The 25,316-nt window shown below is 39.7% G+C and overlaps 1 protein-coding gene across 3 annotated transcripts; it reads right to left on the reverse strand.

Moving 5' to 3' along the window:
* On the reverse strand, positions 1-24,801 carry S1PR3 (sphingosine-1-phosphate receptor 3). 3 transcript variants are annotated; one of them, XM_077470037.1, is made up of 3 exons: positions 24,535-24,801; positions 12,525-14,288; positions 1-1,681 (listed from the first exon to the last, which is right to left on the reverse strand). In XM_077470037.1, the coding sequence occupies exon 3, from the start codon at positions 1,564-1,566 to the stop codon at positions 397-399; it is 1,170 nt and encodes a 389-aa protein (XP_077326163.1). In that variant the 5' UTR covers positions 1,567-1,681; positions 12,525-14,288; positions 24,535-24,801; the 3' UTR covers positions 1-396. The 3 variants fall into 3 exon arrangements, with proteins under 3 accessions (XP_077326163.1, XP_077326156.1, XP_077326147.1); XM_077470030.1 differs by lacking the exon at positions 12,525-14,288 and having other exon boundaries at positions 24,526-24,801; XM_077470021.1 differs by lacking the exon at positions 12,525-14,288 and having other exon boundaries at positions 24,535-24,800.
* Between the last annotated feature and the right edge of the window lie 515 nt (positions 24,802-25,316).

Raw genomic sequence — 25,316 nt, forward strand, 5'->3', positions numbered from 1 at the left:
TAATGTAAAAAACATTTTTATTTGTTGACCTTTCAATAAGACTGCTGCATAATAGTGTTATCTGTTTCATTTAGAAAAGCCTACTGATATAAGATATACACTCACTGAGTATAACTTTAAATTGTATAGACGAGATTCTGGAATTTCTGCATACAAGCATCGAAAATGTAACTGATTGTAACATGCAATCTATTACCTGAGTTACAGCATTGTATAAAATGTAGAAATCCATGCATTAAATATAGGGCATCATGTTACTATGTCAGTTGTTATAATTTAAGTGCAGAAAAACTAAAACAAAAAATATATATATATATTTACAGTTTGTACTGTCTTTTTTAGTCTCTTTATCCCTAATACAGAGCAGACTGTGAACTACTCATGCGTAGCGGAAAGTCATTTGATGATGGTACCATTCTGAAATGAAGATTCACTTTTGTCCTTGCTTTGAGAATGGATTTGTATAATTCCTTTGTGTTTTGGGGAATTACTGCCGCTGCTGGATTTGCTCCTGCTTTGGTCAGGTGTTGGTTGAATCGGTAGAGACCTTGAGGCACTGGACTTGGCCAAGCATCCGCACACCAGGCGGAAAAAAGCCCGTCGCATCTCCTTGCTGGCCAGAGTGTAGATGAGAGGATTCAAGGCTGAATTGAGGACAGCCAGGGCAATAAACCATTGAACTCGATACAGTATCTGGCACTCCATAGCTTTACAGGCTACATCGATTAAAAGGAGGATGAATAAAGGTGACCAGCAGGCAATAAACACCCCCACGACAATGACAACGGTCCTAAGGAGTGCCATTGATCTTTCTGAAGTGCTGTGGTTTGTGACTCTCCTGCTGCTTGACTTCACCAAGATATAGATCCTCGCATAGAGGATGACTATGGCTATGAGGATGGCTATGAAAATGCTAATGCAAAACCCAACATACTTTTTGGAATACAGAGGTAGTACAGTAGAACAGTCATCTAAGTTTTTAATGCAGTTCCAGCCAAGAATTGGTAAGGCTCCTAATGTAAAGGAAATAAGCCAACAGGTCCCGATAAGCAGAAATACGCGATATTTCTTATTGGCGTCATAAGGCCTCATTTTTATCATTGTCAAGTGTCTTTCAATAGCAATAGCCAACAAACTGAATGTGGATGCTCCCAGGGCAACAAACATACTGCCCTCCCTGACAAACCATGCTGTAAGTGAAATAGTACATGTATTCGCTCCAGACATAAGGATATTGACTATATAAGCAATTCCCGCAAGTAAATCACAAAGTGCAAGGTTGCCAATAAAGAAGTACATCCTGTTATGGAATCGGTTATTTTTCCATATAGCAATAAGTACCATCAGATTTTCCAGTACTATAAAGCTGCATATGATAAGAAACAGCATACTGGTTTTATCCATTTGATCGCCATTGCATTTTAAAGATTTTCCTGTGTAGTTGTAGTGAAGCTTGATGGTAATGTCACATCTCTGAGTTGCTTGGATAAGTCTTGTAGCAGTTAATGAACTTGCAGCCATAGTTCCAAAAGTAGAATCCGCTGAACCAATCTTCCAAGCTGTCATCTAAATATAATCCACTAGATGGCACTGCACCAACATCTTCTGAAACCTCATTTTGCTGTGAACGTTTGGCGGAATTGAGTCTTGCATTTTATAGTCCAGGGCAAAGCAAAACCTCCTATAAAACAAAAGAAATTCATATAAAATAGAAATCTAACTTGTCTTGGGAAAACTTGAGAAATTATGCTTTTAAACACATTAAATAAATGACCAGCAGTAAATAAAAGTAGTTTTTACAGTAGTAGTTTTTACACATTTTATTACCATTTTCAGTACTGTAAATGAAAGTGTGCCTGGTCACTTCAGTATAAAAAAGCAAGCCCCCCTTGTGAATTTTGTTTTACAATTGAAATTTATCTGTATGCTAATTTTAGTATGTTCATTTTATTATTATTATACAGGATTTATATAGCAGTTTGCGCAGTGCTTTACAATATGAGGGCAGACAGTACGGTTACAATACAATTCAGTAAGAGGAATCAGACGGCCATGCTTGTTATAGCTAAGTATGGTAAATACAAATTCCTCCCAGTGCAGGTATCCTTGCTCAGCCCATTTGTGGACTGGCAGGGGAACTCAATTTGGGACACTTTATTAAAGCTGAATTCCAGGTATGCGTATTTTTTACATCGTTTACAGCTTAGACCATTGTAAGCACCACTGTAGTAGGCACCTCTACTACAATGACTGCTGCTAGCTTCTGGGTCTCATGCCAAGCGGCTGCCCTGCTGCTTAGTGAACACAGGAAGTTTCTTGCTTGGCATGGGTGCCATTCAGGGAACACTTTGCATTATTCCAGTGAATGCAAAATGTTCTCTGATTGGGTGAGATGCCACTGCCCCGTCTCTCCACCTCATTCAATCAGGGAATACTCTTTATTCATTGAGACATTTTAAAGTGTACGCTGAATGGCACCTGTGCCAAGTGAGAGACCTCCTATTGTTTACTAAGCAGCAGGGCAACTGCACGGCACGTGACCTGGAAGACATCAGCAAGCACTGTAGTAGTGAATATTTATTAATAATTATTCTAAATCATTTTTTTTTCACCTTTGGGCTCTTAAGTATATTTGTTTTTATTTTTTATTTTTTATCCTTTGTTCACATGCAATTATCACATACAGTTGTGCTCAAATGTTTGTATACCCTGGCAGAAATTGTGAAATTTTGGCATTTATATTGAAAATATGACTTATCATGCCAAAAACTGTCTTTTATTCAAGGATAGTGATCACATGAAGCCATTTATTATCACATAGTTTTTTTGACTCCTTTTAAAATCATAAGGCCCCTTTCACACATGCGGACATCCGTTTGCGGATGAAATACGGACATACATGCATCCCTATGGGATAGTGGGTGTCTGCGGATGAACATCCGCAGACACCCACTATTGTCCGCCTCCGCTACTGTCCGAGTCTGCAGACGGAGGAAAATCCTATTTTGCTATCCGTCTGCAGAGAGGATCGGATGAACACGGACAGACGGTCCGTGCTCATCCGATCCCCCATAGAGGAGAGCGGAGAGCCGACAGGGCGGTCCCTGCACAGTGAGCGGAGACCGCCCTGTCCGGCTCAGCGGGGACAACGGAGCGATCCCCGCTGAGCGAGCGGATCATCACGGGGCGGATCATTACTGATCCGTCCCGTGTGAAAGGGGCCTAACAGAATTTACCGAAATGGCCCTGATGAAAAGTTTACATACCCTGGAATGTTTGGCCTTGGTACAGACACAGAAGGTGGCACACACAGGTTGAAGGGCAATTAAAGGTTAATTTGCCACATTTGTGGCTTTTTAAATCGCAAATAGTTTCTGTGTATAAATAGTCAATGAGTTTTTTCACTCTTACATGGATGCACTAAGCAGGCTAGATACTAAGCAATGGGGAGCAGAAAAGAACAGTCAAAAGACCTGCGTAACAAGGTGCTGAAACTTTAGAAAGATGAAAAAGAATATAAAAATATATCAAAAGCCTTGAATATGCCAGTCATTACTGTTTAATCATTTAATAAGAAGAGGAAAATTTGGGGATCTCTTGATACCAAGCCACCCGAGGGTCCTTAGAGAACTTTCACCTGAGGTCTTTCCTTAGGAAACTCAGTCAAGTAATTACCAGTCCATTGTTTCTCATTTTTACTGACAGTCTACTCACTGGAATGGTACCAGCTGATTGGAGAAAAGCCAATGTAGCACCAATATTTAAAAAAAAGGGCCAAAATGCATCCCTGGGAATTACAGACCAGTTAGCCTAACATTAATAGTATGCAAGCCCTTGGAGGGGATGATAAGGGAATATATACAATATTTTAGTAATGAAAACAGTATCATTAGCAGTAATCAGCATGGATTCATGAAGAATTGTTCTTGCCAAACCAATCTATTAACCTTCTATGAGGAGGTAAGCTGCCATCAAGATAAAGGAAGGCCCATATATGTGGTGTATCTGGATTTTGCAAAAGCATTTGACACAGTTCCCCATAAACGTTAACTGTACAAGATAAGGTCCGTTGGCATGGACCATAGGGTGAGTACATGGATTAAAAACTGGCTACAAGGGCGAGTTCAGAGGGTGGTGATAAATGGAGAGCACTCGGAATGGTCAGGGTGGAAAATGGGGTCCCCCAGGGTTCTGTGCTGGGACCAATACTATTTAATTTGTTCATAAATGACCAGGAGAGTGGGGTAAACAGTTCAATCTCTGTATTTGTGGACGATACTAAGCTAAGCAGGGCAATAACTTCTCCACAGAATGTGGAAACCTTGGAAGAAGATCTGAACAAATTAATGGGGTGGGCAACTACATGGAAAATGAGGTTTAATGTGGAAAAATGTAAAATAATGTATTTGAGTGGCAAAAATATGAATGCAATCTACTCACTGGGGGCGGGAGAAACTCTGGGGGAATCTAGGATGGAAAAGGACCTGAGGGTCCTAGTAGGTGAAAGGCTTAGCAATGGCATGCAACAAAGCTAATAAAGGGACTGGAGGATATTAGTTATGAAGAAAGGTTACAAGCACTGAACTTATTCTCTCTGGAGAAGAAAGGCTTGAGAGGGGATATGATTTAAATTTACAAATACCGTACTGGTGACCCCACAATAGGGATAAAACTTTTCAGCGGAAGGGAGTTTAATAAGACACGTGGCCACTCATTAAAATTAGAAGAAAAGGTTTAACCTTAAACTGTGTAGAGGGTTCTTTACTGTAAGAGCAGCAAGGACGTGGAATTCCCTTCCACAGATGGTGGTTTAAGCGGGGAACATCGATAGTTAAAAAAAAAACTATTTGATATGCATCTGAACGACCACAGCATACAGGGATATACAATGTAATACTGACATATAATAGCAAACATACAGCAGGTTGGACTTGGTGGACTTTCAGCCACCACTGCCACAGGAATTGTTCCGGATACAAAGAAAAACCCACAGGTAACCTCAGGAGAAATACAGGCCACTCTGGAAAAAGATGGTATGGTTGTTATTAAGGAGCACAATACACAATACACACTACACACTTTGAATGACAATTGCATGGTCAAGTTGCCAGAAAGAAGCCTTTACTGTACAAGTTCCACAAAAAAGCCTTGTAACAATATAGCCAACAACACCTTGACATGCCTCATTGAGCTTTTTTGTGGCATTGGCGCTTTAAAGGCTTCCCTCTGGCAGCTCAACCATGCAGCTCTTTTTTGTTCAAATATCGTTGAATTGTGCTCCTTAACCACCTCAATGCAGGCCACTTACACCCCCTTCCTGCCCAAGCCATTTTTCAGCTTTCAGCGCTGTCTCACTGCAATTGTGCGGTCATGCTACACTGTACCCATGTGAAATTGTTACAATTTTCTTCACACAAATAGACCTTTCTTTTGGTGGTATTTAATCACTCATGGGTTTTAAATTTTTTCTGAAAAAATAAATAAATAATAATAATAATAATAAAGACCAAAGTTTTTCTTAGTTTCTGTCAGTGAATTTTGTAAATAAGTAATTTTTCTCCTTCACTGATGGGCGCTGATGAGGCAGCACTGATGGGCACTGATAGGCTGCACTGATCGGCACTGATGAGGTGGCACTTATGGTCACTGATTAGGTGGCACTGATGATGAGGCACAAATATGCCACACTTATGGGCACTGATAGGTGGCACTGATATGTGTCACTGATGTGCATTGATAGGCAGCACTCATGGGTGGCACTGGGCACAGATAGGCGACACTGGTGGGCACAGATAGGCATTGATGGGTGGCATTGATGGGCAGCAGTGATGGTCATTGATGGGCAGCAGTGATGGTCATTGATGGGCAGCACTGACTGGCATCACTAATGGCCACTGATTGCTGGCACTTGTGGGCACTGATTGCTGGCACTTGTGGGCACAGATTGGTGGCAATTGTGGGCACTGGTTGGCACTGATTGCTGGCAGTGGTGGGCAATCATTGGTGGCACTGGTGGGCACTTAATTGTAATCAGGGCATTGATGATACCCCTGTGAGGAGATGCCGCTGATCGGCTCTCCTCTCCTCACACTCTGTAAGTGTGAGGCGAGGAGCGCCGATTACCGGCATCTCCATGTTTGGACACAGCCTATCACATGGTTAAAGAGCCATGGCCGCGGCTCTTTACACAGATTGGGGTCGCGGCATGTCCTAGCAACATGGCGCGGCCGCGATCGCTGCACTGTGCGCCCACGTCATATGACGTCCATCCAGAAAGAGGGCCGCACCGCCCAGCCGTTATTTGATGGTGGGCGGGTGGCAAGTGGTTAAAAACAACCACACCGTCTTTTTGCAGAGCAGCCTATATTTCTCCTGCGGTTACCTGTGGGTTTTTCATGGTTGAGAAGCAGGACCTTTCATTCTATGAACAGTGTAGGACCCACTGATAATGGGGTACTTTGTGCCAGGGCTTACTAATATTTCTCCCTTCTTTGAGCTTAAAAGCGCTCTGCTAGCATCCGAAAAGTGCCGCTAAAACAGCGGTAAATTACTGCTAAAAGGAGCTGCGCTTTACTGCTAACGGACAGGTGGCCCCAGTGTGAAAGGGGTCTTACTAAAGGAATGGAGGCTGTTCATTGTATTTATTTTGCAAAGTGAATGTCGGTAAATGAGGTGAACCTGTATTCACATTGAATAACCAAATATGTACTGTATTAGGTAATAAAAAAAAAATCAAGAATAAATTAATCAAGAACCATTATAGCTTCTCTTTCTTTGAATTCCATTTAGCACATCACAATTGTGGATTTAGCCCCATTCACACTAGTGCATGAACTCACACAGATGTGAAATTACACTAACCGGCTGCTTTGAAATCGTGCTGAAGTATAGCGATTTTACAGCTGCATTGTGTGTGAATGGGGGGGCTTAGAATTTCCTTCTAGAAAACCTGTGTTTTTTTATTTTATTGTATGAATTCTAGTGCAAGTGACACAATAAATTCAGCTGAAAAGACTTGTATTTTGTCTTTTAATACCTGGAATACAGAGGTTTTAAACAGAAAATCAAAAATGTATATATTGCAGCCTATGGTCTTTCGAATGGGTGACTGCATTCGTTTTTATTCTTCAGGTTCCCTTCTATTTTCACCTGGCCATTGTGACAATAACTGTCCTACAACACTCATGCACTATGTTGTATCTAAGGAGAAGAAGCTTTGTCATCCTTAGCTAGGAAAAGTGTTAGGACTACAGAACACCTTCCCCTTTTTTAATGCCTTCAACATAGTATGGAGGGGAGTTGATTTTGTACTGTTTGGGGGTGAATTGGATAGAGCTGATATAACTGCTTGAGATAACATTAAAGGGTGCACAGGATTTCACAAGTTTTCTGGTTTTCAGGCAAGATCGCCACTTTATTGTGCATTTAACAGACTAAAAAGGTAGCAAATAAAAAAAAAAAAAAACAACAAAGAACTTCTAAAATGATGCCCATACAGTACAGTATATACAAATAAATAATATTGCATTCACAATTATTTGGAAATAGCAAAATAAACAGAATCTTTGAAATAAACCATACCGTCATTTCTCAATATGATTGTATTGGCAGTACAGAATACAACTAAAGATCCTTGCTAGACATAGTAAAAGTATGCATATAACCAAAATGTGCTGCTTCAGAAATATTACTGATATTGAAACTCATCTCTCCTCCACACTTGAGACCTAATTGTGGGTTTAAAGACCATATCTTGAGTGACAACATATGAAAATGATCTTTGGCTGCCCTTTTGTGAACTCTCCAACTACTTTTTTGGCAGGGCAGTGTTTATGTTCCACTGGGGCATAGTTATGTGTACGTTGGGGTATTCAAAATCTCTATTTTGGACTCAATACAGAAGACCACAGCAAGTCTAAAGATTTCTATTTCCATTACAAGAGACATCATATTAACTTAACAAAGCAAGGTGCAAGCAATTCACTAAGCACAAAAGGTTTACAGTGCGAGGGTGTGTGCATACTTGTGAATAGCTTGTCGGTGCTTACCCTTAGATACAGCTTCTAGGAACTAGTCCACCTTTAATTGATTTCTTACAAACCTAAACAGGCTGCTGCACTCAGTGTTGAAATGCACATTGCAGGTAAAAGCAAGGCTTATAAATGGAGATGATATTTTTTTTTCATCATATCACACAAATGCGTGTTGTGCAGAAAGTCCATTATATGACAGTAGTCATACCTGGATAACATGGTACATCACTCTTTTTTCCTTCTACATTGGCCTGATTGGAATGCTTCTGTTAATTCTCAGTTGTTATTGCAGAGGCCAGTCTGGTCAAAGTTGAACTTCACTCTCTCAATCAACGTTGGTTATTTTTAATCCTCATGCTGCTACAATTAGTAAATAAATAGGAAAGTATATAATACAGTAAAACCTTGGATTGCAAGCATAATTCATTCCAGAAACATGCTTATAATCCAAAGCATTTGTATATCAAAGCAAATTCCCCCATAAGAAATAATGGAAACTCAAATGATTTGTTTCACAACCATTTATTCACAAGTCCTTCAGTTTATAGTCCATATAAAAAGATAGCAATGTGACCAGGTTGTATAACCATAAAATGTCCATCCACAAATGGAAGCCTCCACAAGGGGATTAGAAGCAAAATCCAGAAGGAGCTACAGAGTATAAAAGATGAGAGGCGCCTCCAAGTGTAGCAATATGTTGCTAAATGTTGTACCGTCATTAAATGTAACCATATTGCTACACTTGGAGACGCTTCTCTTCTCTTTTATACTCACTAGTTGTGGCGTGACGCTACTTGTATATCAAAACATCGCTTATCAAGTCAAAATTTATAAACAAAAAATTTGCATGTCTAGCAAAACGCTCTTAAAGCAAGTTGCGCTCAAACCAAGGTTTTACTGTGTTTACTTGTTTTACATTTTTTTTTTTTACATTTCTTCAGTTACTTCCTGGTTTCCTGCCTATGCAAATGATGTCATACGTCCCAGGAGTCTTCAGGAGGGGAGGAGAGGAGGAGGGTTTTTCTCTTCTGCATGCATGCGTTTTGTCAGATTAGGCGACCCGTCAGATTTTGTAACGGAAGTGACGTTCCATCACCGCCATCTTGCTACACCCCGCACTCGTCCGCAGTAAGGATACTGTGAGAAGGGGAAAGCGGATATTTTGTTACACCCACCGGAGTCTGGCATTTCACACTTATTTTTAACAGTAAACTGAGCTTATATAGTGCAATACAGGATTTAAAATTGTGTCTGACTGTTTAGATATTGAATTTTAAAAGCAGCGGCAAGCTGCTGATCTCACAGGTTTGTTAATATGACAGAACACCTCTGCTTTGAAAAATCAACATCAAAACAGTCAGACAGATTTCAAAATACTTTCTTTCACTATATAAACTCCTTTTACTGTTAAAAATAAGTATGAAATGCCAAACTCCGGTGGATGTAACAAGATGGCAGCGCCCCCTTCTCACTGTATCCCTACTGTGGGCGACTGTGGGGTGTAGCAAGATGGCAGCAACTAAATGTCACTTCCGTTACAAAATCTGACATGTTACCTAATCTGACGAAACTCATGCTTGAGATAGGAGAAGACGGATTCCAGGAAGTAAATGCTATGTGAATCATTTGCCCTTACTCAAGATGGCCATGGCCAGAAATGTGAGAAGGGTGTTTTTCCAAGTGATTTCTCAACAAATTAAGCATGGAGAAATGGATGGATGGGGGCATTTGCTTTGAATATTAAAAATTAATTAAATCGTGTTTTTGGTTTGTGGCTCTCAGATGCAATGAAGATCTGCTTTAAGTGGTTTACAGCTTGTGTGCTGCTTGTAAAATTTATTTTTGATGTTGGATTACTGGCAAACATTCAAACAAAATGTGTACCATAGTTTATAACTAACAAAAATACTTTTTATAAAATATTTGCATAAACATACATTTGAATTAATGAACAAATATTGTGTGAATATGTCTCATTCAAGAGTTTGTATTCTTAATATTATTTCTTGAAGTAAATATCATTGTAATTATTTTCTTAAACACTGTGTATGATGAACAATTGTTTTTTAAATACTTTTTTTCACTTTTTTACACTTTGCCTCATCTTAGTGCTCAGGGCTCATCTCCAACATCCCATTTGCCTTTACTTTCTGTCTGCATGCAACGACGGCTGCATATAATTTCTCAGAGTGGGTTTCTTGGTGGTGACAACAGTGGAGCATGTCTGCCTAATGTAGATGCCAAAGAGTAAATTGGAATTTCACTCTCTCAATCAACATTGGCTATTTTTCATCCTTATACTGCTAGCATTAGTAAATAGATAGTAAAGTATATTATATTTACTTGTTTTAAACTTTTTTTTGCATTTCTTCAGTGACTTCCTCGTTTCCAGGGCTAGGCAAATTATGTCATACATCATTAGGAGGGGAGGAGGAGTTTTCTCAGCTAAGCACACCCTCCTGCCTGCATGCCTTAGCTAAGGGCAGATGGATTCCAGGAAGTAAATGTTACATGAATCATCTGCCCTTACTCAACATGGCCATGGCCAGAAATGCAAGGAGCTGTTTTTCAAAGTGATTTTTCAGCAAAATAAAGCACAAAGACATGGACGGATGGGTGAGTTTGCTTTGAATATCAAAAATGAATTAAATATTGTTTTTGGTTTGTGGTGCTCAGATGCACTGTAGGTCCACTTGAAAGGCAGTGCTAAATATGCCGGCCATTCAAAAAAGATTAACATACAGTAAAAAAACCTTAAATGAACAGTAACACAATGGGGTTGATTTATTAAAACTGGAGAGTGTCCCCCAACGATCTTATAATAAGTGTACGGAAATTGAAAAATTATGGCTGGCACCCATACAATCGAATAGCTTGCTCTAGAACACTAATGCGGAGGTGGACCTGGGTTGGCTATACTAAAATCGCTCTGACGCAAACTATCCTGCGACCATGGGTTCTGCTCTGCAAAATCACTCCTAACCTCCTTTATGTGTAACCCCAGACTGCTTGCTGGTCTCACCCACCAGATGTCCTCACCTTGGGTGACACAGAACTTATTCTACTTATTCCTTATTCTTATTATGGACACTTGGTGGACCCTAGAACTCGTAAGCTACTAACATTTACTGAACTTCAGAACATACATGAGTTACCTGGCCACGTGTTCTATGCATACACTATGCCCAAACCATTGCTCCAAATTCCCAATTTTCAGCGACTTCCCCTTTTGAGGGCATAATCTTGCTCTGCTGGGAAAAGATTTTAGGTGAAGAAATCCATGAGATGACGTGGCAGACGATCTGGCGGCTAAGAGCTCCTTTTGCATTCTTTACAAGGAAAATGCCTATAAAATCCTTTACTTTTGGCACTTGACTGTGGATATGCTCCACGCCATCTATCTGTCTATCCCTGACCAATGCTGGTGGTGTCAAAGGGATAGAGGTACTCTTTACCATATTTACTGGAGTTGCCCCCTGATAGTGCCCTAATGGCATTCAATGCAGCACTTGTTTTCTTGCCTATTTGAGGTGCCGGTTCCTTTAAAGCTAAAATGTTTCCTGCTGGGTGTATCACCGCTACAAATTCCCAAACCACACAAGAAACTCAGACACATCCTTAACGCTGCATGCTGTCTGGTTGCCTTTAACTGGAAGCTGAGCTCCCCACCTTCCCAAGATGCTCTATACGCTAGAATAAAAGACGTGGCGCTAATGGAAAAAATTACTGTTAGAATACAGGATAGGCTGGGAACACTTAAGGTCTGGGAGCTGTGGCATCTTCCGGAGGACCCCCCTTGAGGCGGTGGATGAGCTAATGTGCTATTTTCATATCATTCCTTTATTTCCTCTTTTCCCAAAACTCCATATGTTACCCAACAGTTCAGGGTATGATCTAGCATGGCGATCATGCCTGTTGCTATTACACTGCTTGAACTTGCTGTACTGATAATTCAGTATTACTTGGAGCTTACTTTGTTCTGTTCTTTTACTATTCTCTGCTAAGATGACAAATAAAAATTGTTACTTGAAAAAAAAATGGAGAGTGTAAAATCTGGTGAAGCTCTCCATAAAAAACAATCAGCTTCCAGGTTTTTTGTCAAAGCTTAATTGAAAAAGCAGAAGTTAGAAGCTGATTTGCCTACTATGTACAGCTGCACCAGATTTTTCTCTCTTCAATTTTGGTAAATCAAACCCAGTATTTGCTTTGCCTATCAGAAACTTAAATCATATGTGACATAAAACCATAAGTGACTAAAACAAAACAGTATACCTTAACGAAGTAAATATCAGACAATGACCTCAGTGCTCAATAAATACAAAACAGGTCAAGAAATAATTGTGATTCAATGGTCTGTGGTAATATATTGTGATCCAAAAGTTTATAAATGAATACGTGAGAGTGCACAATTCCTCTCACCACCAAAGATTATTTGCACCATATCTTCTGGTGTATGATTATACAATGCCTAAAGATGAATTGGATACTCACCAGAAACTTGAGATGAAAACATGTAACATACTACATTGGTTGTTTGAAAGCAGCTCTCCCCTATGCGGTCAGCCAGTGAACAGCATGTAACAGCTAGGAAGCACCTCCTCTCATCCTGCTTACGATGGCACCATATGCAAACAAACTGCACTGTAAACCTCACTGTAGTAGCATCCATCATAGGTTTCCTAGGGGATAGGAGAGTAACTTCACTAATTTGTGGCACGTCCATTCAGGCTGGCATCAACCACTGAGTGTTGTTCCCATTGTTGGTTCTGTTATGATTTCAGGGAATCATGATTATGGACTAAATGGGCGCTATACTCCTGAGCGGGAAATTCTGTCCAAGTGGAACAAATTCCACTTTTCTCTGGCCTTGCTCCCAATTGCTGTTCTCACAAAAAATTGTTTCTTTAATGGAGAGTTTTGATTACAGATTACAGCCCTTATGGTTAAGTAGGAGTTCTGGTCATCTCTTGATCTAGGGTAGCTGGATGAATTGCCGCTACCAATCATAGCATAGTTACATAGTAGGTGAGATTGAAAAACAGACACAAGTCCATCAAGTCCAACCTATGTGTGTCATTATATCATCAATGTGTTGAATGTGCAAGTGATCCATCTGCCTTTTCTGCACTGCACCAATAGTTTGCAAAAATCACCCAAACGGGATTCAGTTTGACAATGCACAGCCATGGAGTATGTCAATCATTAGGAAGGCAAAAAATGTGTGGCTGCCGAATTGGAGTCAGACTACCTCAGCTGTCAGTTATTGGATTAGGAAGAGTGGTCCCTTCATTTTGAGGATTTTCACCTTCTTTGTCTTCGTTCTTTTTCTTGCCCTATCTACATTGCAGGATCAAGGCAGAAGCAATCACTCTTTCAGAAGGTGGCCTTCTTAGAGCCATCACCTTGGTTTTGGAATTGGAGGCATTGTCACGTAAATCCCCCTTTCTGACTTTGCAAAGGACCAAGGTTGTTATCTGAGCTAGACCCTCTTTTCTTCTTTTAAACAAGGATATTAATTTACCTTCATTCTGTCCCACACCTGTGCATCTCAAAGAGAGCTTTATATTGTCTAGATGGAGTTTATGCAATCAGGGTGAATCTGGATGCTAGGTGCCTTCTTTGTCAGCATGGACAACCCCGTTAAGCATCGTTCACACGATCAGACTATCATACATCAAAGCGATTGTATGATAATCTGGTATGTCGTACGATACCAGATCAAAAATACAATAAAAATACACTACGTCACTTCAGAATTTTTATTCTGTCGTACGAGAATTTTGTACTTTAGTAACCTATTTGTTTTTTCGATATGGAGATTAGCATCCAAAAAAAAAAAAAAATGGACAATCATTCATCCGATAATTTCATTGTGTATACTAGGCTTAAGGGTCTTTGGCAGCAATCTCCAGGTAGATTCAGCAGATTATCGCTCAGCCTTATACTCTTCATTGTCTGCAGCAATTTCTGTCACTGCTCATTCATGTAAGCTGTGAGTTCCTCCTGGGCTTTCCGTCCCCAGGCTTTGATTCCTGAAATCTGTAAACTGGCCACTTGGTCTTTGGTTCATACACTACCTTTACACATTTTATAAAGTGAACATTATTACTTCCTCAGGTGCCAGTTTTGGGTATAATGCCTTCCAGGCAGCAGTATGATATCTCTTGCTTTCTGGTCCCATTTTGTTGTTCTTATCTTTGCTCTTGTGGATACTGCCTTGTCAAGTGGTCAACATCTACAGATCATCATTGTGTCCTTCAGTGAACAAAAGAGACAATAGGATATTTGTACTCATTGCAAAATAATTTTCTCAGCGTTCCTTGAAAAACATAGCAGCTGCCCCTCTAGTTATGTTTGCGGTTTTTGATTTGAGTTTGTTTGTGTCCTTTAACTGCATGCTACTAACTGAGGCTATGTTAGCAGATGGGTGATGTAGCACTGGCCAACCCTAGGCTATTTTTTAGTGTTTGTACCTAGTGTTATATTCCTGTAGGTGGCTCTATAATCCATTGCTCAATGAATGCAGACAAAAGAATTTTACAGTGAGTGCAAGTATCCTATTTAAATAAATAATTACATTTTTCTCACATCTTAGATATGTGTGATGCCTCTGTATCTCCTATCTAGGCATTTGTGTATTAGTAGGTCCCTTTGACTACTCACTTTTCAGCGATATATAGAGTTACACACATAACTTAAAATATGTTCTAGCAAAGTAAAAATTCCCCTCTTCCTGCTTTCATTTGCAAAGGAAATTACTTCAGATTCCCCACAATAACATTATCATTCTGTAAAATTTTAGTTTCTTAAATTGACAGCATGAGAGATTGCTAATCACAGGCTAGAGACCAAATGGATTACCAAATTATCACTGCAGAATATGTGGTAAACACTTGAAAATTTTATAAAGCTGAATTCCTGGCTGAACAGACTCACAGAATACATATTTATGAACTATTCTACTAGACAAAGGATTTGTATGTGTGTATATCCACTCCAGAGATTTACACAGCTCTGTCAGGCAGCACAGCCACTGACTTTTCTGCACTACACTTATGCAATACAACTTGGTCACCTCCCTGCTAGACATGTGCGATTCGAAATACGAATTGCCGTGCGTCCGAATTCTGTACGCAATACGAATTTTTGTTTACGAATTTCGGATTTCGGATCAGTTGTCGTCGCATCGACGACAACTCAGTCATTATGCTTATTATGAGGGGCTCCCACCATCCCTGTGCTATGCTGACTTCCTCCTGGGGCTGCTTATTATGAGGGGCTCCCACCATCCCTGTGCTGACTTCCTCCTGGGGCTGTACCTCTGCTGTGCATATTATGAGGGGCTCCCACCATCCCTGTGCTATGCTCATTATGAGGGGCTCCCACCATCCCTGTGCTATGCTGACTTACTCCTGGGGCTGCTTATTATGAGGGGCTCCCACCATCCCTGTGCTATGCTGACTTACTCCTGGGGCTGTACCTCTGCTGTGCATATTATGAGGGGCTCCCACCATCCCTGTGCTATGCTCATTATGAGGGACTCCCACCATCCCTGTGCTTTGCTGACTTCCTCCTGGGGCTGCTTATTATGAGGGGCTCCCACCATCCCTGTGCTATGCTGACTTCCTCCTGGGGCTGCTTATTATGAGGGGCTCCCACCATCCCTGTGCTGTGCTGATTTCTTCCGGGTACTGTACCTCTGCTGTGCTCATTATGAGGGGTTTCCACCATTCCTGTTCCTGTGCTGTATTGACATACTGAGCACAGCAGAGGTACAGCCTCAGGAGGAAGTCATCACAGCACAGGGATGGTGGGAGCCCCTCATAATAAGCAGCCCCAGGAGGAAGTCATCACAGCACAGGGATGGTGGGAGCCCCTCATAATAAGCTGCCCCAGGAGGAAGTCAGCATAGCACAGGGATGGTGGGAGCCCCTCATAATAAGCAGCCCCAGGAGGAGCAGGCGCAAACTGGACCAGCGGTGCATGGCAGACAATCCGCTTCTCTCTTTCTCATCTAATGTAACTTCGTATTTCGGATAGGAAATTCTTCAACGGAATTTCGTATTTCGGATAAAAAAACAAACTTCCATCAGCATCGACTGTCATATTGAGGTATATTTTTGCCTTTAAATTCATCGTAACGAACGTCGTTCATACAAATTAACGAACCTAATGGAAATGCGTATTTCGTACGAAACGAAACGGAATTTCGGACACGAAATACGAAGTACGAATTCATTTTAATACGAATCGTAACGGAACAGAACGAAATGAATTTATTGACGGTGCCCATGTCTACTCCCTGCCCACAGCCTATGACCGCATGTAGAGAAGTAGAAAATAAAATTCCCCTCTTCTTTCCACTTATTTGACACCATGACAAAATCTGGCAGTTTTGCTAATTGCATTTGAAAAAGATTGAATGAATATCTGCATTCTTCAGGATTTTTTAATATCTGCCCAGAGTTCAGCTTTAAATTAGCTGCCTAGCATGCCATAGCATTGGCTATCTGAAAAAAAAATCTTTACTGACCTAAAAGAAACAATGCTAATAAAATATGAAGAATCCCATTGCTGACTTTCATCTGGGAATACTGGCTGACTGGCTATTTCTGCCTTTAATGCATTCTGAGTCACTGACCTGGAATAAGCATGAAGAAAGTCAGTTTGACATCTCAACTATCCACCTCAATATTTTTTTTTAGGTCTGTCTTAGGAGTGACTGAATCCTTTGGATCAGCATTTGAGCCATGCCACTAGCATTTTCTGAAAACCAGGTCAGCAATGGCAGTTTCCGTATTCTATCAATACAGATTTTTATACTGACTATATGGTATATTGACAACACAATTGTATGTCATACCATGGCTTCCATCTATCATTTATTAAGACGGCTATAGCAAGAATTTTTAGTGGATGATCCTCCGCTGTTATTTACTTGAGGCTTTTTAAATGTTATAGACCACGTGAGGCCTCAGAACATATTTAATAGCACTCTTTTAGGGTTCTCTACAATAACCAGTGGTTGCAGTAATGATGCTACACTGCTTGGTACTTTGGAAATCTTGAGCGGTATTTAACCAGTGTGGTGAATTGCAAGCCCCATACCATACATGTACCCCCCCCCCCCCCCCACACACATACACACACACACTTCTCAATATAGATAAGTAGTGATACTGATGTTCCTACTGACAGAAAAAAGGGGTGTGCATTCATACAGTTACAGGCGATATTGCCAAAACATACCAACCTACTGGTAGGAAACCACACCACATTTATATGTTTACTTCTAATTTTCTTAAAGTGAATCTAAATCCTTTTTTGCAATTTGCATAGATTGGCAAGGGGTTAAGACTCCGGTTTTTACTACGGCCTGTATCCAAACAGGCAACTGAGCCATGATTTTACTGCTCCCTGGCTGCCTACCTGAACTGTCTCAATACAACCAGATGGGGCTGTATGGAGGCCACAGCCATAAAGCTTTGCTTCGTTGCAGCAGCATTTTTAACTTGGGATGCAGAATTTGACAGGCGGTACCATTATAGAGTTTAAGCAGGTAGTGAGGAGGCCAATTTTAAATGCCTCCTCACCGCCTCTCAGATGCCCTCTGAAAAGCAATCTGAATGCGGATAGCTCCTAAGAGAGCACTGTACTCTACTGCAAGTGTGAAAAAATCCTTACTTTATCCAAATGGAAAAAAAGTTTTAGCTTTAGCTATATGAATCTAATGGCTGGCAAAATGTCTGTGGATTACCTTTCATGTACATAAAGGCAGGGGTCTCCAAACTTTCAAACAAAGGGCCAATTTACTGTAGCCAGTGGGGATAGAAAATGTCCCAGTCCCTGCATCAGTAAGAGTAAACAATGCCTCAGGTGTGCTGTACAGTTGCATGGTGCCTGTGATCAGTAGGAGGAGAAGTGTACCATCATTCTATCAGTGGAAAACATTGTGCCCCATCATTGCTATTATTGGGAGGAATAGTGCCCTATCATTGGTGTCAGTTGGGGGAATTGTGCCCCACTGTGTCAGTGTTAGCTATAATGCCTCAAAATCATAGAAAGAAATAGTGCCCCAAGGCATGGATAAAGGCTAGCAAAGGGCTGCTTCTGGCCTTTGGGCCACTGTTTGAAGATCACTAGCCTAGGGTATTGGTATCACATTGTGCTTAAACTGTATTTTAAAATCTAGGTCTCCTCTCTGTATATGGTATATATTTTACATAGCGATAACATAATTTAGTAAATGTACCTACAACACTGATCTACTGATGTCATGTTATTTTATTTGAAAGTGCTTATAGGAAGAGACTAATATGACAATGGCTGTTGCTGTTTCTTTTATTGCACATGTGCAAATTAAAAATTTCAACCTTGTAACCTTTTTGGTACAGTGGGAATGCTAAACTCAATAACATCCGTACATACTACTGTAACAACATAATATTAAAAATAATCATAATTGGCTTGCTTGATTTAAGAAGATCTTTAAGACAAATTATTTAGGTGAATGAAATGCGACATACAAAATAACTCATGTGCAATAAAGTCTTTCAGTCCTTGCACTGGTGCATACAGTCCCCAACTCACTGTATCGCTACAAAAAAACAAAAAACAACCCAAAAATATATATGTAAATAAAAAAATATGGCAGACTCGATGGACCAGTCTTTTTTCTGCCATCACTTTTCTATGTTTCAATGTTTCTAATTGTTTGAAGGATCAAATTAGCCCTGCGATACTTTGTTAACGATGATGACATCAATCTCCAACTAGTACGGAACAAAAGTCCTGTTTTTATTCAAAAATACTGAATCATAAACCCATGTATCTTGGCACCATGTGATCTATGTTTTACAGTAAACCAATCCAAGAATTGATAACTGTCAAGTCAAGGCCTACTGGCTATCTAAGGACACGTTTAAGTAATGGTCTGATGACTAAACTATTATCTCTTTCTGTAAGATATTAATGTCTATACGAGGAATCCTGTAATAAATGAATACAGCTGGATAGTTTGAGACAAAAACCAAATGCACGTTCTCTGTTCACTTTCAATGTGTAGACAAGTCTGACTGTTTTAATGGGCCCTGGAGATAATATGTTTGTTGATAGAGAACCCTAACATGACCTACAGATTCCTATAGCTCTGAGATTTTTCTCAGACAACCTATCCTATTTCATCCTGAATTCCCTTGGTAAATTCACACTAACTACTTCCTTTGGAGCGAATTCCAGTCTAACAACCCTTACTGAGACCCCTCTAATCCCTCAAGTAATTCAAGAACTGATCTTTGGATTCACGTTATGCTTAAGAAAGGGCAAGAAAAAACTTGCCACCATTAACGATTTTTATTAAATATTTAGACACATCAAACATTAGAACAGTAATTTTCTTTTACACTTGGATCGAGTCTGTACTTCGTCCATAATATGTAAAGTGACAGGTTCTCTCTGTAGAAAGCAACATAGGTAAGCTGTATCTACTTTCGCTGCCTCAACCATCAGACTGCTTGAGAGCGTTTACTTTCAAAACGTGAGTAGTATCCAGACTCCCCCCACCCTGAAGTGACAGCTCTTAGATCTGACTGCTCAGGTACCAAGCACTTTCTTGTGGAAGGCAAGGATAGCTTCACATATTCTTCTATGCTTAGGCTTACTGGTCATATCTCCAGGTTGTGGTGGTGTCTTGGGGGAGTATAGGTAAAAAAAAAAAGCTTACCATTTGTGCCCTCTATGCAGCAAACTCCATATTTTTAATTTAGAATAAATGCATTTAATGAATGTCCCTGGGGCTTATTCAAAGTTAATATCTGTATCATTTGGATTTAAACTTACAAATCGTCTTTACCCTCATTGCCTGGTGTATTCTTTTTCTGATCACTGACTTATCACGTACCCTAGCACTGCTGTATGTCGAAGATCTTTCATCCATCTCAGAGTATTCTTGTTCTGTCAATTGCCATATTGAATAGTAACTGCCAACTTACATGTGCTTACAGAACATTTCTCCTTTCCATTTTTAACATTGCAAGGATCTAATTAATCTGTAGACACAGCAGGTCTGTACTCTGAGATGATCACTACATGCACATTGCAAGTACTGGTACAATCTTTTCAATAGCCTTAAGTTAAAAAAATAAAAAAATTAAAGAATCGCTCTCTTGCCCTTCCAGTGACAGGCTGTATTTTCATAGTTACATAGTTATTCAGGCTGAAAAAAAGACACAAGTCCATTTAGTTCAACCGATAAAAGGGGGGGGGGGGAATCATACAACCCCTATTACACAACCCTTTACCCACAGTTGATTCAGAGGAAGGCAAAAAACCCCAGCAAAGCATAATCCAAATTCTTTCCTGATCCCCCAAGAGCCAATCGTGTATTCTGTGGATCAACTTTACCTATATGTTAGTATCTAGTTATATTATGTACATTTAGGAAAGAATCATCCAGACCTTTTTTTAAAGGAATCTACTGAGCTGGCCAGAACCAGCTCTTGAAGGGAGTCTATTCAACAATTTCACAACTCTTACTGTGAAGAAATCTTTCAGTATTTGGAGATAAAATCTCTTTTCCTCTAGACATAAAGAATGGCCTCTTGCCCTCTGTGATGACCTTAAAGTAAATAACTCAACACCAAGTTTACTATATGGACCCCTTATGTATTTGTACATGTTGATTATACCACCCCCCCCTTCCTCAGTCTTCTCTTTTCAAGATTCAGTTCCTCTAATCTTTCCTCATAGCTGAGCTCCTCCATGCCTCTTATCAGTTTGGTTGTCCTTCTCTGCTCTTTCTTCATTTTCCTGATATCCTTTTTATGAACTGGTACTCAAAACTGAACTGCATATTCCAGATGAGGTCTTACTAACGATTTGTACAGAACCAAAATGATATCTCTCTCTCTGGAGTCCATACCTCTCTTGATACAAGAAATGACTTTGCTCTATGCATGCTTTGAGCTGTCAGACACAACCCAGGTGAGTACAGGAACTGACATTCCCATGCATTCGGACATATTCCCTTGCTTATCAGTAATATCAGCACCGGCACTTACCTAGTTTGTGTCTGGCTGATATCTGTCTTCAGCCATAGAGAGGAATCATGAGCATAACATCCATCTAGCTAGTTCTTGGTGGTAAGTTGAATCTCCAATAAGCAGCTTACTACTTGTTTGAAGGAGCCCTAAAAGTTTTTACTGCAACATATTAAAGAGCAAGTAAACCCTGATGAGTTTACTTACTCTTTCATTCCCTGCAAAGGTAAAGCCTAATGGACTACTATGCATCGCATAGTAGTCCATTATGTGTCACTTACCTGACACAAGAGCCAGCGATGTCACCGCTGTCCCCTGTAGTCCGGCGCATCCATCTTCTCGATGGGTCCCGCCGCTCCGCCGCTGTCATTCGGCGAAGCCGCGATGACGTCACTCCCACGCATGCGCACGGGAGCCGCCACACGCGGCATATTCGCTGCTGACAGTGCCACGCTCAGTGCGCCTGCGCGCCGCTGTCTACGGTGCATGTCTTTTGGCAAATATCTCCTAAACCGTGTAGGTTGAGGAGATATTTCTTGGACCTACAGGTCAGCCTTCATCTAGGCTTACCTGTAGGTCAAAGTGTGTTGTAAGGGTTTACAACCACTTTAATGTCAAAGCTGACAGACAGACTTCTAGAAGAAATATTTGTTTGTTGCTTATTGCTAATCAGTAACTTATTGCTACATATTAATTGGACATTAATTCTTAATGACACCCCCTGTGCATCTGCTAATGTGTGTATTTTTCCCAGCATTAAAACGTATGGTGTCGCAGCACCAGGTGGTACGGTGTTGAGCATTTTTTGCATTTCTCGTGCATAAGGCAACCCATTGTAATAAACTGACTGCCCTACATGCAACGCGCAGGACCACACCGAAAACGCACAGAAACGTGTTTGGTCATACCCGCAGGTGTAAACCTAGCCTTAAACATAACCCAGACTGAAACTTAAACCCCAAACAACCCTACCCGAATCTCAGTCAAATTCTAAACTTAACCTTAACCTAAATCCTAAGGCTTGGTTCACACTACCCAAATCCAAAGCCGTGTGATTTTCAGTGCAACTTTGGAGTCCAACTTTTATATGAGTTTTGTGACTTTGATACGACTTTGACACTCTCTGGCACTAAAGCTGTGTCAATGTCGCATCAAAGTAGTGCAGGAACCCTTTCTGAAGTCACAATGACTTCAGTAGTGTTATTTGCAATGGCTGTCATAGAGATACATGGCATTTCACATGTCCTGCGACTTTGGGTCTCAGAAGTTGGATCTTAAGTCGCAGGAGTGTGAACCCAGCCTAAAAGTTTCACAACAAAAAGAATACAATCCTGCCAATATAATGCTGATAACACCATGAATCTAAGCCAAAATTGTGTATTTTTTTAAAAAAAAATTCTTCATCTGATCTAATGTTTAGTTAACACAAACTCACACAAAAAATGTGTTTTACACCTTGAATTCCACACATTACACTTATTGTGCAGAGCCATATCACATCACCTAAGGATATCTTACGTATTACATTCTATGCCCAATCACCTGGCAGTCGGTGAAAACCCACCTGTCTAGCCAGTACTGCTTCAGCATCATAACTGATATCAGGTAACTAACAAGTCTGTTCTCATAAAAATGTCATTCTACAGGTTTATAAAAGATCCTTTTTCATGTTCTTTTCATTTTTCTGTAATGTAACCAGAACATTTCCAGGTAGGGGACATTCACATTATATAGATCATTGCTGACTAATGACAGCTGCTAATAGATACTGTATGTTTTTGGAAAGTACAGTTTACGTATTATGAAGAAATGATAGGCAGCACCTAGGCTAGAAGGCAATAATGCTAAATCACAAAGTCTGCTAGGCAGAGTCAGTACAAATCTCTTATTACCGACATTTCAAATGCATTAACAGTGCATTTGAATGCATTAAGATTACTGATCTTTGTCTTCTATCCCACAGGTATCAAATAAGCTAAATCCAGCTAAATCGCTGTCAATGCTATATTTTCAATACTGGAAAACAAATTATTGGGTAGTGGTTCAAATTATCAGGATTTTTCCATTTTTTTTTGTGTTCAGTGTTTCTGAAGAATAAATTGAACAACTCACCCAATGTGGGGGTACACATTTTCAGGCATAATTAATCCAAGTACCTGGATCACATTTGTAAGGGAAAACAGCTCACTGAGTCAATGCCAACAGTGGGGGTTATTTACTAAAACTGGAGAGTGCAAAATCTGGTGCAGCTATGCATAGAAACCAATCAGCTTCTAGGATTTATTGCCAGATCTTAATTGAACATGCTGAAGTTAGAAGCTGATTGGCTACCATGCACAGCTGCAACAGATTCTGAGTGCTCCAGTTTTAGTAAATCTCCCCCAATACCATTACAGTCTTAAGGTAACACTGCCAGTGTACTTAGTGGGAGAACGGTGGACAATCAATGTATACCCCTTATAAGTGATATATGAATGCAGGAAATAAAGATGTTTATCACGTTATAAGTTAAAAGTCTTGCATAGACACAAATAAAAATTTGTTTAAAAAGAGATGAACAAGTCCCACGATAAGTTTAAGTTATGAATCTAGTTTGGTTCATAAAATAAATATAAATATATATATATATATATATATATATATATATATATATATATATATATATATATATATTTTTGGCAAAAAAGTAAAGTAAGCTTAGAAAAGCAATTGAAAAGACAGTGATATAATCATTGGGTGCTACAAATGTAAAATTCCAGCAAAATATTATCTTTTACATATGTTTTTTTTTTTTAAGAAGCTTCTGCCTATGTTATTATAATCGAAGGAACGTCTTTCACTTTGTATATTCAGTTTACTTCTCATATAGTTATCTCCGGCACACAATAAAACAGTTATATAGTTATACAGTTAACTATATAACAGTTATATAGTTTTTGGTGTGTGATTCATTTACATTGGGAATCCATAGTGATGACAGAGTAGTAGATCCCTCTGCAGTATCTTTATACTAATTATCCTAACACAGATGGGACGAGCCCATTTACCATAAAACACAGGACAAATGACTGGGTTTAGGGTTCTGGCTGCATAAGAACATTCTACACTGAGGTTGTAGTCAGTAATTAACATTGGCATCTATACAAATACACTTAACTATTTCTTCACCTAACTTTTTCCGTGCATGAGATTTCAGAAAAAATATAACAGATGACACTATACAATAATCCGGATCTTCAAATGTGACAAGTATATAGTAGAAACATTTAAAGAAATAGTTAAATAGGTTGAAAAAAACAATACAAATTCATCCAGTTCAACCAATAATAGTGTAAAATTTCAGAACTTTGACTTATGATGAGGCAAAAAAAACCTCAAAAAACCTTCAACCTAAATCACTAGTCAAAACAGCATTTAGATTTATCACACTATAGAGAAATTTCGATTTCACTTACATCACTTACCCAAAGTAGAAGTTCTTTACAATGATATGACTTGAAGAAGTATCAAATAAGTGATCCCAGTCTCATCAAGCATCTCCGCAAAGTAGTGATGGGTCGAAGGCTGTGCTCCTCTGTAATGACAATATAGAATGGATGAGGTCCTGAGGTTGGTTCTAGTATTATTTCTCATAGATTTAGTGAATTTCACTGCTTTCTTAACAAGGGATTTCCAGTGTGATGTGTTGTACAGCTGCTCAGTAAGATGTGAATGAGAGCAGCACAGCACTATTCACTGAGTGGCATGGCAGACCCGCCTCCTGTATAATGCTCCCAGCCAAGCAGAAATGCACATCAGCCCAGTCACATTGTAATGGAAATTCTGCACCGCCATAGGGCATTCTTTTTTTAAAAACCTAGCACTCATGTAAAATACCCTTTAAAAGCTCTTCTATTTACAAATGAACTAGACAATATGTCACCATTTTAAGTACACAAACTAAACTTTTAATGTAGCTGCTCTACCCCACATATACTGTATAACAACTGTATAACATCAGGCAACAATAGGTGTAATGAATATAATTATGCTGTGTATATATATATATAAATAATACTAATCAGCAATAAAATTCGGTCAAATGACCTAACAGGGACTAACTGCAAATGACGTAATGGCCGCAAAGTTAGAATAAATAGCGTAAAACACATTTAGGATGTCATTAACATAACATTAGCATAATGAAAGCTGCACATATATATGAAAGCTGCAAAACGCAAAACCTTCAAAAGCAATGTCTGCTCCC

The sequence above is a fragment of the Lithobates pipiens genome, unplaced genomic scaffold, assembly GCF_037356315.1.
Source record: "Lithobates pipiens isolate NorthernLeopardFrog02 unplaced genomic scaffold, aLitPip1_a1.2 Scaffold_11, whole genome shotgun sequence".
Taxonomy (NCBI): Eukaryota; Metazoa; Chordata; class Amphibia; order Anura; family Ranidae; genus Lithobates; species Lithobates pipiens.